The sequence below is a fragment of the Phalacrocorax aristotelis genome, chromosome 11 (genome assembly GCF_949628215.1).
Source record: "Phalacrocorax aristotelis chromosome 11, bGulAri2.1, whole genome shotgun sequence".
Classification (NCBI taxonomy): domain Eukaryota; kingdom Metazoa; phylum Chordata; class Aves; order Suliformes; family Phalacrocoracidae; genus Phalacrocorax; species Phalacrocorax aristotelis.
Genome location: NC_134286.1, coordinates 20,767,860 through 20,780,142, shown reverse-complemented (window position 1 = coordinate 20,780,142; position 12,283 = coordinate 20,767,860). Strand labels below are relative to the sequence as shown.

General features: G+C 43.5%; 1 protein-coding gene across 1 annotated transcript in view; it reads left to right on the top strand.

The window, feature by feature from the left end:
• The window catches only part of CAPN6 (calpain 6), a 65,225-nt gene that overhangs the window by 47,221 nt on the left and 5,721 nt on the right, over positions 1 to 12,283 (top strand). The window contains exons 9-12 of the mRNA XM_075107231.1: positions 876 to 1,071; positions 4,178 to 4,300; positions 5,996 to 6,198; positions 6,869 to 6,990. Coding sequence (XP_074963332.1) covers positions 876 to 1,071; positions 4,178 to 4,300; positions 5,996 to 6,198; positions 6,869 to 6,990 — 644 coding nt within the window. The remainder of the gene's footprint in view (positions 1 to 875; positions 1,072 to 4,177; positions 4,301 to 5,995; positions 6,199 to 6,868; positions 6,991 to 12,283) is intronic.

Below are 12,283 nucleotides of genomic sequence, written 5' to 3'. Positions count from 1 at the left end.
GTAGGATTTCTAGGTCAACCATGGCTGACGTATCTGTAAATGCAATTGCAGCCAATGAATTTTGATATTTGTCAGTGTTTTCCAGCATGGGCACAAGAAGTGTTCATTCTCTTCATAATCTCTAGAACTCTAATAGTTCTGACTTGGCTCAAAGCTTAGATACACTGAGGCAGCCCAGCCACTTCTTCAGTAGATCATCAGTATTGATTCAAGAGTGCTGGTAGGGCTCAGTATGAAAAGTCTTCTGTTTGCTTGGCTTTGTCAGAATCAGCAACTGGAATCCAGCTGTAGGGTTTGGTTCTGGACCTTTAATAAGTCAGGGCGTGATGGTAGTTCAGAGATACCAAGCTGTTAGAGGAGGTGAATGTTTTTTAAATGCTCTGCAGTCTAGTCTGTCACTTTAGCAGGCACAGGCTATAGCACTGCGATGGTGCTAAATAAAAGCTATGCCCAGAGTACAGAGGTTTGAGTCATGCTCAGGGACAGATGTAACAATAAGGACTGTAGTAATGAGGAGTAGACAGTGCTTTGGTTCCACGTAATCTCTTTTGCCTTTGCAAAATATATGTTATCAAATCCAGCCTGGTAGATACAACATATCCTTTAGGCTTAGGTGCTGCAACAGTACAAATCCAGAGCTGACCAAATACCCTGAGGTGGTATTTCTCTAAATTAAGTGCGAAGATAGTGTGATTGTGGCTTCACAAGTATTTCCACATGAAGAGCTTTCCAGTGAATCAGTTTGCCCTCTGGACAGCTGAGCAATGCCTCCTTTTAAATTACTGGAAGATTTTGTGTGTTATTTTGGCTCTTTGTGTGAGTATCACTGTTTATTTTTAAATAAACCATTACTTTCCTGGTATCGCATGGAATAGGATGACGTTTGAGGACTGGTGTAAGAATTTCACTGATGTGGACATCTGCCGGATTGTGAATACCTCCTACTTCAGTATCCACAAGACCTGGGAGAAGGAAATGATGCGTGGGGCTTGGGCAAAGAATTCAGAGCCCCTGCTAAATCGCTCTGGTGGATGCTTTGATAACAGTGAGACCTTCCTTCAGAATCCCCAGGTGGGAATCCCTGTATTTTGTGATGTATTGAAGTGTATCCGCTTTAGCTAGGGCTTCTGAAATACCCGCCCTATTTAGGAGTTGGCAGTGACTGCTTGACAGAAATCTCATTGCCAGTGTCTGTCCTCTGGGAATATGCTGCTTCACTGCATGTTTCAGTGATTTCTGTGAAATTTCTCAGAAGAGTTTAGATATTTGTTTAGCACTGATCATGTTTGGGGCTGATGAGTCAGAGACACCAGGGTTAGTGAAGTCCTGCCTGGACTTCTTTCAGTTTCCCAATTGTAGAAAGGCAGGACTCCCATCCACTTAATACCCTTAAACAGCTGAGGATTTGGTCCACTGTATTTAGTTAGTATCCCTTTACATTAATCTAAGATTCTGAAAGTATCTAGTCTCTTCCCCAAGCTCACCCTCTCATCAGCATTACATAATTTTCCTTGCCTCAACCTACCTGGTAACTTCCAAACTATTCAGTTTATCTCTTCATCCATTCTTACTCTGTTTCTCACTTTGCTGCCCTTGTCAGTGTTGCACGTTTTCATCCCAGTGCAGGTGAATTTAGGCGTAAAACTTCCATTACTGTCAATGAGATCTGGGCACTTGCTGCTTTAGTTATTACTTTGAAAACTGACCTTTCTGTTCTTTTGTAATTCACCGCTTTAGATGGTGAATACTTTAGATTAATTAAAGATGTTCCTGTGTCTGCTTCTCTGCATCTGTATGGGAGGTTTCTGTCTGCGTCCCTCAATTTTCATAGCTGGATATTGGAGAAAAGCAGCGTTTGCTGTTCAGACTAGGAGTGAATCTCAAACTCCTTGCTCATCCCATCATCTAAGTGTAGATGGAGCAGCAGTTCTTCACTGCTCTGTCTTCTGTCAGTGCATTTCCAGAGGGTGACGTTATTCAAATATTACGCTGTATGGTTCTGGATGTATTCCAAGTGCTTGTCTGGGTCTCATTTTTAAGTGTTTAGCTGCCACAGAGAACAAAATACACACGTTACGGTTGAGTGCAATGCCCGATGCAATGGAAGTTCTTTCTATTCCAGTGTTATCTCTGGGTTAGTTGATTAAAAGGCTCTTAATAGCAGCACTGGAACACATTTAGGTTAGCTTAGGGCCATTATAAATTACTGTGGCACATACTACCATAGTCTAGAGATAATCTCTCTCTGTTCTCCCTGAGTGAAATGCCTGACACTGAGACCTCCTGTGAAGTTTATCTGTACCGAGAGGGATTGTGACACTTCCAGTCCCTTTAAAATAAGGGAATTTAAGCCAAGTATAAATGTATTCCTATAGCCACCTGCTGATTTCCAGATTGCTATCCATTAGGACAACTGAAATGTAATCAGATCAAAGATCACCATAGCTGCAAACCTCTCGTCAGACAAGAGAGCTCTCTTGCACTCTCACAGTTCCCCTTCCACACTTCCATTTGCCCTGGAACACTCTAGACTATCTGAAAAGGGATCACTGCATATGGTTCAATAGGGACAAGAATTAAAATGTGCCTTAGTAGGTGTTGCTGCATATTTACATCTCACTTTTTAGATTATCTCTGCAGAGGCTCTTTACAACCCCTAGGACTCTCTTCAGGATCCTGTGCTTTCTCTGCTGGATTGTTGATATAGCATACAAATAAGAGTACAAAGAAGCATTGAATTCATACCCCAAAACAGCCAGCCCAGAATAGCGAGCAGTATTTCTGTAGGAGGCCAATCTGGACCGTAAATACCCTGAACAACTAATGAAGCCCAGAGGCTTGGGAAGGTATTGATTTTTCTTTCGGACTCTGCTGTGCTTCAGCCAGCTCTGCTAGAGGTCGGTGTTTCCTCCATGTGGGTGTGACACTGCCCGAGACAGCGAGGGTCAGGGGTGAGAAATGGGATGGTGCCTTATTCTGCAGAGCTCTAACCACAGAGGGATGTGAAGTCATTACAGGGGATCGTTCCACAACAGTAACCAAGGCAATCTCAGTATCTACCTCAGAGCAAAGCTCAATGAGGACTTGCTTTTTAGCAGCTCTTGGAGGACCAGGGAGGGGAGAATTGAACCACTGATGACATTCCTCTCCATGCCGTCACTGAATTTTGGCTTAAATCAGAACGTGTGGTGCACATAGTACCCAGCTGTGCGCCACTGCATTTTTATGCTTTTACTTGTTTGCTTCACATTTAAAGGTCTTTGAGGATGGAAGAACACATGTCTAAACTTGGCATAATAGTGTCCTCTTCCCCTCCAGTGGTTCTGACAACACAGATTTGCCCTCTGTATGCACGAAAGAAACAAAATTTAAAGGATTCTCCAATAGTGAACGAATTTCAGTGGTTTGGGGTATAAATTCAGTGTTTAATTCTTTGTTGTATAAAGAAACACCTACCTGACCCTTTTTGTCTACTGAAACATATTTTCTTGTGAACTGGTCCGGTAGTGCTACCTAATAATATAAGCAATTCAAGTCTGATTTATTGAGATGGGAGCTGCTGCCTAAACTTGAAATAATTTCCTTTGATTGGTCTTAAACCCAAGGTGATTCAAGTTTACTTTAAACAGTTTGGATAAAAGATTTGCATGTTAAAGATGCAGGAGTCCTCCTTAGCTGTTTTTACTGGGTATTCCTAAGACTTTCAGGAAAACCAAGAAAGTGCAAAATTAGCATTCCTGTCATTCTTATATTAAATAGAAATTGTAGGTGTGGAACAAAGTTGTGGGTTTTGGTTTTTTTTTTAACTCAGATTTGGAAGTTTTCTTCATGTGCAGGCCGTATATAAAGGGCCTTAAACTTAATCTTTTGCCTTTTGCTTTCAGAGGAGATGTTCTCTTCTGCTGTCTCAACAGTTAGTTTGTAAGACTGTCTCACGCTGTCCTGTATGTGAATTACCCGTTTCAGTGTCTGATACTTTTGGTTTAAAGGCCCTTATTATTACTATTAATTTTCAGCTATGAATTGCTGGGAATGTGTATTATATGGAGAACTCTCCTCCTACTCCCAAACGTATTTTCATTTGCCTCCTTTGTATGCATGTATTTCCTTGGTGATGGCTTCAGCCTCAGTATCCTAAGGCATTTCTAACAGCTTACCCTCTTCTCTCTTCTACTAGTACATCTTTGATGTTAAGAAGACTGAGGACAAAGTGTTGGTCTCATTACAACAGGAGGATCGCCGCAAATACAAGAAAGAAGGGAAAGGAGACAGCATCCCAATTGGCTTTGAAATATTGAAGGTAGCCAGCCATCTGCACTCCTGGTGCAGTTTGTTCAGTAGCCCTGCTTCATCCTGGCAACGAGATCCCTGGCAGATAGAGGCATGATTATCATGGTGGGGTCTGGCTCTCCTCTCAACCTGAGCTTTGCATGTGTACTGCATACAGTCACCAGAGCTGGCATTAGACTATTTGAACTAAAATGAATTTAGTTCAGTTCAAACTCTGTTTGAACTAAAGGAACATAAGTAATTTTTTCCTATTGCAAAAGAATTTTAAGTGCTTTTCCTACCCCAAGCTTTGAAGAGAAAAACAAAACAATATTAACGCTTGAAACATTGAGGCTTTTCTTCTCCTTCTCATTGGAGTGTCTTGCCTCCATTTCCTCAGCAAATACAGCCAAGTGAATGAGTTTGGAAAGTCTGCAGTTTTTCTTTGGCCACGTAGCTAAAAAGAGTGAAGAGTGTTTTCAAAACTGGAGTAGTGAGTAGGAAATGAGCATATGTGAAAAGGAACCAAAGGGATCCCAAACAGTAATTTAACTGCACTCCCAGGGCAACTTCAGTAAAATTAAAACATATGATCTGAAAGAATCAGGAGGGAATCAAGAGAAACAGCTATGCATCTGCTTTTTCACTTGAGTATCTTATCGTCTGTTGCTATAACTAGTGGGACTACACTGAGTCTATGGCCATATCCTGAAGAATAGTCAGTTTTTAGCAGTCAATTAGAGCTGCTGACATCTGCATCACACCTATTCATTTGACAATCACCTGTTAAGCACATACATCGAAAAGTGTCATTGTGGAAAGTAGCATAATTTAGCTTGCCTTATTCCTGCCTATATATCTAATTTGGAAAGGCATAGAAAAGAAAATCACACCTTCAGGAAAGTATCAGTGCTTTATATTTCTGTTCAATAATTTTTTTGTTTCGTAAGTGTTCTAACCTACCAGGCTCATTATCATGGCTAAAGGCCTTTGGAAGACCATGGCCTCAATTATCTGAAGACAAAAGAGAACTACCAGAAAAGAATGTAGGGCTGTCTTTGCCCGCAGCAGCTGCTTAAGAAATAGGTTTATATTTTAACTGTGCTGTGGCAAACATCAGTTCCCTGAAGACCATGTTAATAGTTAAGCACAGCTTCAAGGCTTAAAACAAAACATAAACCGTTATTCTGTAGCTTTTGTATTCAGGGAAGGGCAAGGAAAATGCAGCTGTGTGCATCTGGATTGAGAGCCTGCTATATAAGAATGGAATGCCCTCCCTACGTGCTAGAGAAAGGAGGCAGATGAATCTCAGCTTCATCTAGGATGGCAGTGTAGCTCAGCGGGTGGAGTCTTTGGCATGGGCGTGCGTCTCTGAAAGTATTCAAAACTCTGCAGTAGCATTGTGTCTCTGTTAGTGGATGCACGTCTTTGCCAGTGCCAAACCTTCACCTCCACTTAAGAGTATACATGTGTATAACGATGCAGTGAAGTGCAGAACAGCACTGCTTGGAAGGCTGTGTGGGCTAGTGCTTGGAGCACTGGGTTGCCTGTCAGGGCTATCTCTGCCACAGCTTCAGTGGGTGAAAAACCGTTTGGGAAACCATTTGCCTTTATTGCATGTTTTCTTTTCTGCCCATGAAAGGCTGTGTGGTGTGCAGGGGAAATCCTGCCTGTTAGCTCTGGTATCTCTCCTTGCATTAATCCGTATACTGCTCTGTGGCTGTAGGTGGAGGATAACAGAAGCTATCGACTACACAAGCTGACTGTGCAGGAGAGAGTGGCCACATCTCCGTATATCAACACACGCACTGTGTTCTTGAGGAGGATCCTTAAGCAAGGCCGTTACATCCTTATCCCGACCACATATCATCCTGGCATCATTACAAGGTTTATCCTGAGACTCTTCACAGATGTGCCATCAAAACTCAGGTACGTCGCACTCACAGCTACCTGAGATCTTCCCTTACCCACATTGGCTGCACCTCCTTGGAAACGGTTGCCTAGTTGCCCTCAAATATCCCTGACTCACTAGCTCATATCACTCCAGATCTAGGCCCTTATGATGGTCAGGGTCACCTCCAAGAATCTCCAGATGGCTCACTAGGATTTGCCTGTGGTCAGGACTTCTTTACTTAGGAACCTAGCTGACAATTCAGTTTGGGTCTTTCAACCTTTTAGTCTGGCTTTTGTAGTTGCCTCCAGTTCTAGGTCAGAATGCTGAGCACTAGTGCTTGCAGTTACAGTTGATACTGTTTATTTCTTTGACCATCTCCTTTGAAACCAGTAGTTGTCTGCAAGGGCAAAACTAGTGTTCTGTGAAATCAGGCCCACTGAATATTTTTCTTGCTTTGATACCATTTCCCATGATTTGAAGGGTTTTTACCCCGCCAGTTTGTTTGCCACTCAAAGGATAACAGGCATTTAGTTACCTTGCTTTGCTCTAGTCTCATTTCTTGTCTGTCATTTCTGTATCACAAACTTCCAAAATGGTAGATGAGAAAGAGCACAAGTCTTATGTTCTGAAAATGCCAAATTTCCAGAACCATTGATTGTTCACTTGACATTCATTGCTTCAATTGCTTTTCCCATGATTTTTCAGGGAGCTGACGGCAGATAAGCCTAAAATGACATGTTGGAGTCTTCTTTGTGGCTATCCACGCAGAGTCACCCAAATCAAAATTCACTCTGCAGAGGGTTTACAGAAGCAGGACAGATCAGGTGGTAAGTGTAAAGGGAGCCTGGAAGAGAGGAAGGGGCTTCATCAGTCCTCTAAACATGATCTGAGTTGATATGTAAGTTGATAAGTCAGAATTTACCCAAACTGAAGAATTATGGGAATTTTTTCAGCATGTCATAAAATCTGATCAAAAGGAGAGATCAGATGAATAAGGTGGTGCAAAACAGCAAGAGGTATGTGTCATCTATGCTGGTTCGGATGGGCAGTAGTAGCCAGACCCTCCTGAGAAGCTTTTTCTGGGGATTAGTAAGAAATTCACCTTTCAGGGTTATGTGTTTTCTAAATGGAAAATATCCAGGGAGACAGCTGAATCGCACAGACTCATGTAGTGTATTACACTTACATCAGCAATGTCATTCAAGATCTTCAGAGCACTTTGTTCTTCATTACCACAAGCTTAATAGGACTTCACAGAGGAAATTTAGTTTTTCAGACAACCATTTTCAGCTGGATAAACTAGGACAGGGAGAGCTTAAATGAATTGTACAGGACTGTGTATCTGCTTTACTAACCTGATCTCCTTCTGCGACAGCGTGACCCACCTAGTGGATGAGAGAAAGGCTGTGGATGTTGTCTACCTAGACTTTAGTAAAGGCCTTGACACTGTTTCCAACAGCATTCTCCTGCTCATGGCTTGGACAGGCGTACTCTTTGCTGGGTAAAACACTGGCTGGATGGCCTTGCCCAGAGAGTTGTGGTGAATGGAGTGAAATTCAGTTGGTGACCAGTCACAAGTGGTGTTCCCCAAGGCTCAGTTTTGGGGCCAGTTCTGTTCAATATCTTTATCAATGATCTGGATGAGGGAATCAAGTGCGCCTTCAGTAAGTTTACAGACGACACCGAGTTGGGCAGGAGTGTTGATCTCTGTGAGGGCAGGAAGGCTCTGCAGAGGGACCTGGACAGGCTGGATCATTGGGCCGGGGCCAACTGTATTAGGTTTAACAAGGCCAAGTGCCAGGTCCTGCCCTTGGGTCACAACAACCCCAGGCAACACTACAGGCCTGGGGCAGAGTGGCTGGAAAGTGCCCAGCGAAGGACCTGGAGGTGCTGGTTGGCAGCGGCTGAACATGAGCCAGCAGTGCCCAGGTGGCCAAGGAGGCCACCAGCCCCCCGGCTTGTGTCAGCAATGGTGTGGCCAGCAGGAGCCGGGCAGGGATGGGGCCCCTGTGCTCGGCCCTGGGGAGGCCCCACCTCGAATGCTGGGCTCAGGTTTGGGCCCCTCGGGACAAGAAGGGCCTTGAGGGGCTGGAGCGTGTCCAGAGAAGGGCAGCGGGGCTGGGGCAGGGTCTGGAGCACAAGTGTGCTGGGGGGCGGCTGAGGGGGCTGGGGGGGTTTAGCCTGGAGAAGAGGGGGCTGAGGGGAGCCCTTCTCGCTCTCTGCAGCTGCCTGAGAGGGGCTGGAGTGAGGGGGGGGTTGGTCTCTGCTCCCAAGTCACCAGTGACAGGATGAGAGGAAACAGCCTCAAGCTGTGTCAGGGGAAGTTAAGATTGGATAGTAGGAAAAATGTCTTCAGCAAAAGGGTTGTCAAGCATTGGCACAGGCTGCCCAGGGCAGTGGTGGCGTCTCTATCCCTGGAGGTATTTAAAGGATGTGCAGGCGTGGTGCTCAGGGACATGGTTTAGTGGTGGACTTGGCGGTGTTAGGTTTACAATGACTTGATGATCTCAAAGGTCTTTTCCAACCTAAATGATTCTGTGATTCTATGTTCTATACATCAAAGGAAGTGCCCTAAAGGACACTAAAATGTCTTTCTGGCACCTGTTGTTGGCAATTAATTATGAGAGTTGTCCAGTTGTCGTTTGCTTCCTCATTTTCTACTCCTGTTTTCTGTCTATCAGCCTTCATTTTCCATGACCAGTGCAGTAGAAAAAGGTAGACACATCCAGCACTGAGTGGTCAGTAGGGAGAAAGCAAAGGAGCAGAGATACTGCAGTGAAATTGGGATAGGAAACTAAAGAGATTCCTGAAATGTCTGCTGTGGTTGCTCCAACTAACTCTTCAGCTCTCTTCAGTTTAAGACATGGAGCTCAGGTGCATGAACTTCTTGTGGTAGACAAGGCATTAGACTTAGACATGTAGTACAGTTCATCTTCAGTCTCACAAAGCAGCTGTAAAATTTCTCCCATCAGCTGGCTACAATTTTGTTCCAGTCCCTTTGTCATAGTTTTTCCTGGTACCCACTGAGTGGTGACTGAATGTACTTTTCACTATGAAAGCCACTAACAGTTAACTCCGATTGTCTCTTCAGGGGACAGGAATGCTGGAGGGAAGAGAGAAAATTGATTCAGTTCATTTTTACTGGTACTTTTCATGAAAGACAGAGGCCACAAACATCTCAGTCAAAACAAGTGGTATGGCTCCACGTTCTCAGCAAGGCAGAATGGATGGGTGAGACTGAAGGGGCCATATGTGACAAGAGTAGCAGAGCAGTGCATTGAGAAGAGGCAGTATATCTTGTTCTTGCCCTGTGAAGGACATTTTCATTTTTAAGGGTGGGGTTTTTTTTGCTTTTAAAATTCCTTAAACATTTTTCTCTAACATTCCCTGTAGTAAGCTAATAAAAGTCAATTCTCCACCCTTAGCATTTCACAATCCTTAGCCCAATTACAGTCTTGACAAGATCATTAAAAACAATTGCCTGCAGCTGCCAAAGACCAGGCTTCAGCTCAGTGTTGTGGGATTTGGTGCACTGAGACACAGATCCTCAGGAATATTACAGATAGGACTTACAACCGATGTGTAGTAGATATTCTAACTACAACATAGCCCAAATACCTTTAGGACTCAGTACCACCACACATGATCATGTTGAGTTGAAGCATCTTCCACTTTAATTTCAGCATCCAGTGTTGGGCTGATGATTACCCTGACAGAACTGAAGAGGTCACCTGTTGTGGGAAGAACTGTCTCTAGGCTAGGAAATGGACCCTCAGATTTTCCATTTAAACCTAAGCAAAACTTCTGCTTGATTATTTTATCTGCTGAAAAAATTGCAGAATTGGGTCAAGTGATACTATTTGTGAATTAATATCAAATTCATCAAGTGGCTGAAAAAAACCCAGTCTGTCATTGTCAATTCTTTTTCTGAAGTGCTTCCATTTCCCTGTGTGAAACAACATGCCATTTTTAGATTCACCAAAAACCTGAGGGGATTTTAACACAAAACCTAAATGAATCTTATTGTCTGACTTCACCAAAAAAGTTAAAATATTTTCCTTTTGTATCGACATAAAGCTTTCAGTGAAAGCCTTTGTCTCTTTTCAGCCTGTAGTTCCAAATCTCATCCACTCAGGGAGCACTGAGGAAGAGCTGAGTTAGTTCACTCCAGGAGCTTCCCCATTATCTTGAATTCTGCTGTGAAATCCCTGGTTGAGTCTTTCTGTATTAGCCTTTTTTTTTTCCTGTAAGTATCTCCAACTCACAGCGTACATTCACAGACTGTCTTGCAGAATGCCACATCTTATAGCAGCTTCAGACAAATGAAGTAGGGATAGTGTGTAAATAACAATAACAATAATAATAATAACAACAACAACAACAACAAATGTGCACTGCTGACATTTGTGCTACACAATAAAATCAAGCCATGCAATGACAAGGATAACGCCCGTAACTGCCACTCTGCCCTCTAAGGGCACCTTTTTGGGAAATCTGGCAAAGCTCATGATTGATACTAGAGTCCATTTTTTGTAACTTAAAAAGCTGGGTATGGTATATGTTTCTCACATTTGGGATTTTCTTGGTAGATTGAACGAGTGGATATAGAAATTCCCTGAAGCACACTGCCTGGCTAGATTGTAAATTTACACTAGAAAGTAATGTGTCCAGGGACATTAAATATCCCACATTCTAAGATTGCTTCCTAATACTGCCACAAAAGAATGCATCTCGTCGTCATCTTTCGCCTCCTCTCTGGCTTCTCTGGATCCACGCATGGACCCTCTCCCATCCTTATCTCAAGGAGAAATAGCAGCCAGGCATTTGAAAAAGACCAGCTTTCTCAGAAGTGAGTTTAGGCCTCCAAGTGACATGGGCAGTTACGGAAATGCCAGCCTTACCGGGTGCTCCTGGAGCATTTCCTGATGTGAACTAGACTTAAAAGTCAACAGCAGCCTCCTGTCTAATCAATACTGTGAGATGAGGGAAGAGGCCACACAGCAATTGCCATTGGGAGTGAGAATTAGAGGTTTCCTTTCAGGTTAGGCACAGTCAATATGTTTAGTCAAGTAGAAAATAGGCAGATTAAGTGGTTGTGTTTTCCTGCTGCTAATAGGACCTCACACAAAGGTTACTCATTTTCTGGTGCGAAGGTTGATGGCAACTCGTTTCTGTGTGAGCTGCTGCATCTGATTAGCCCCACTGCATTTCCCAGGGTTTTCCTGACTTCACCTTCACCTTCTGGTCTGCAGCATCTCAGCTCTCAAGCGGCTTCTTTTCTTACGCTCAGTCTCTGTCATCTGTCAGCTGTATTCCACCTTGTCCAGCCACCTGCCCGGTTCATCACTGTCATCCCTTAGCATAGAGAGACAAAACCTGTTGATAAAGGAGGAGGTTATGATTCATTCTGAAACTTCTGAGAACTGAGACACATCATTACATCTCCAAGACAAACTGTCCTGAAACCATCAGGCTGTCCTTATACTCTGATACTCAGGTATGCAGTTGCTGAAGGTAAGAGCAGCCTGAACAGAGATACCTTTTTCTGATATAACTTGGATAGAAGGATTTTAGACTTCAGTGCGCTGTTCTTCACCTAAGGCCATCACTGTCATCCAAGAGTTGTGCTTAGCACAAATTTCTGAGCAACTACTTAAACAAAACTGGAAGAGAATAAAAATTGCATAGCAAGTGCACGCCCGACCCGGTGCACGAGCTGGTTGTCATCAGAACCCTGCTCCCTGCCAGAAGAAGGTTGTTTAATTGCTATTTTAAATGTTTATGGGAAAGCTCCTCCTTGCTGCTGTCTTTGATCCATTTGTCCAGTCTGGAAAAAATAACGGATGATTTGCTGTTGTCAAGCATAGTGGATGAATCTAGCTGCCCAGACTCAGTTCTGAATGCACACAGGCTACTTCTCTTGGAAGTGCCTCTCTTCGAGTTTGCTCGTTCTGAAGTTGATCCAGCCATCTGTGAGCCAAGTGCAGTGGCAGGTTTGCAAGATGAGGAAGCGCTATGTGCTTGGAGATTTTCTGTCTCTTGTTCCCAAGTCTCTCTTAAAAATTGCTCTCGCTACTGTCTGTCGCACTTTTTTCCCAAGAGCTTGTCTTTGAGAACAAA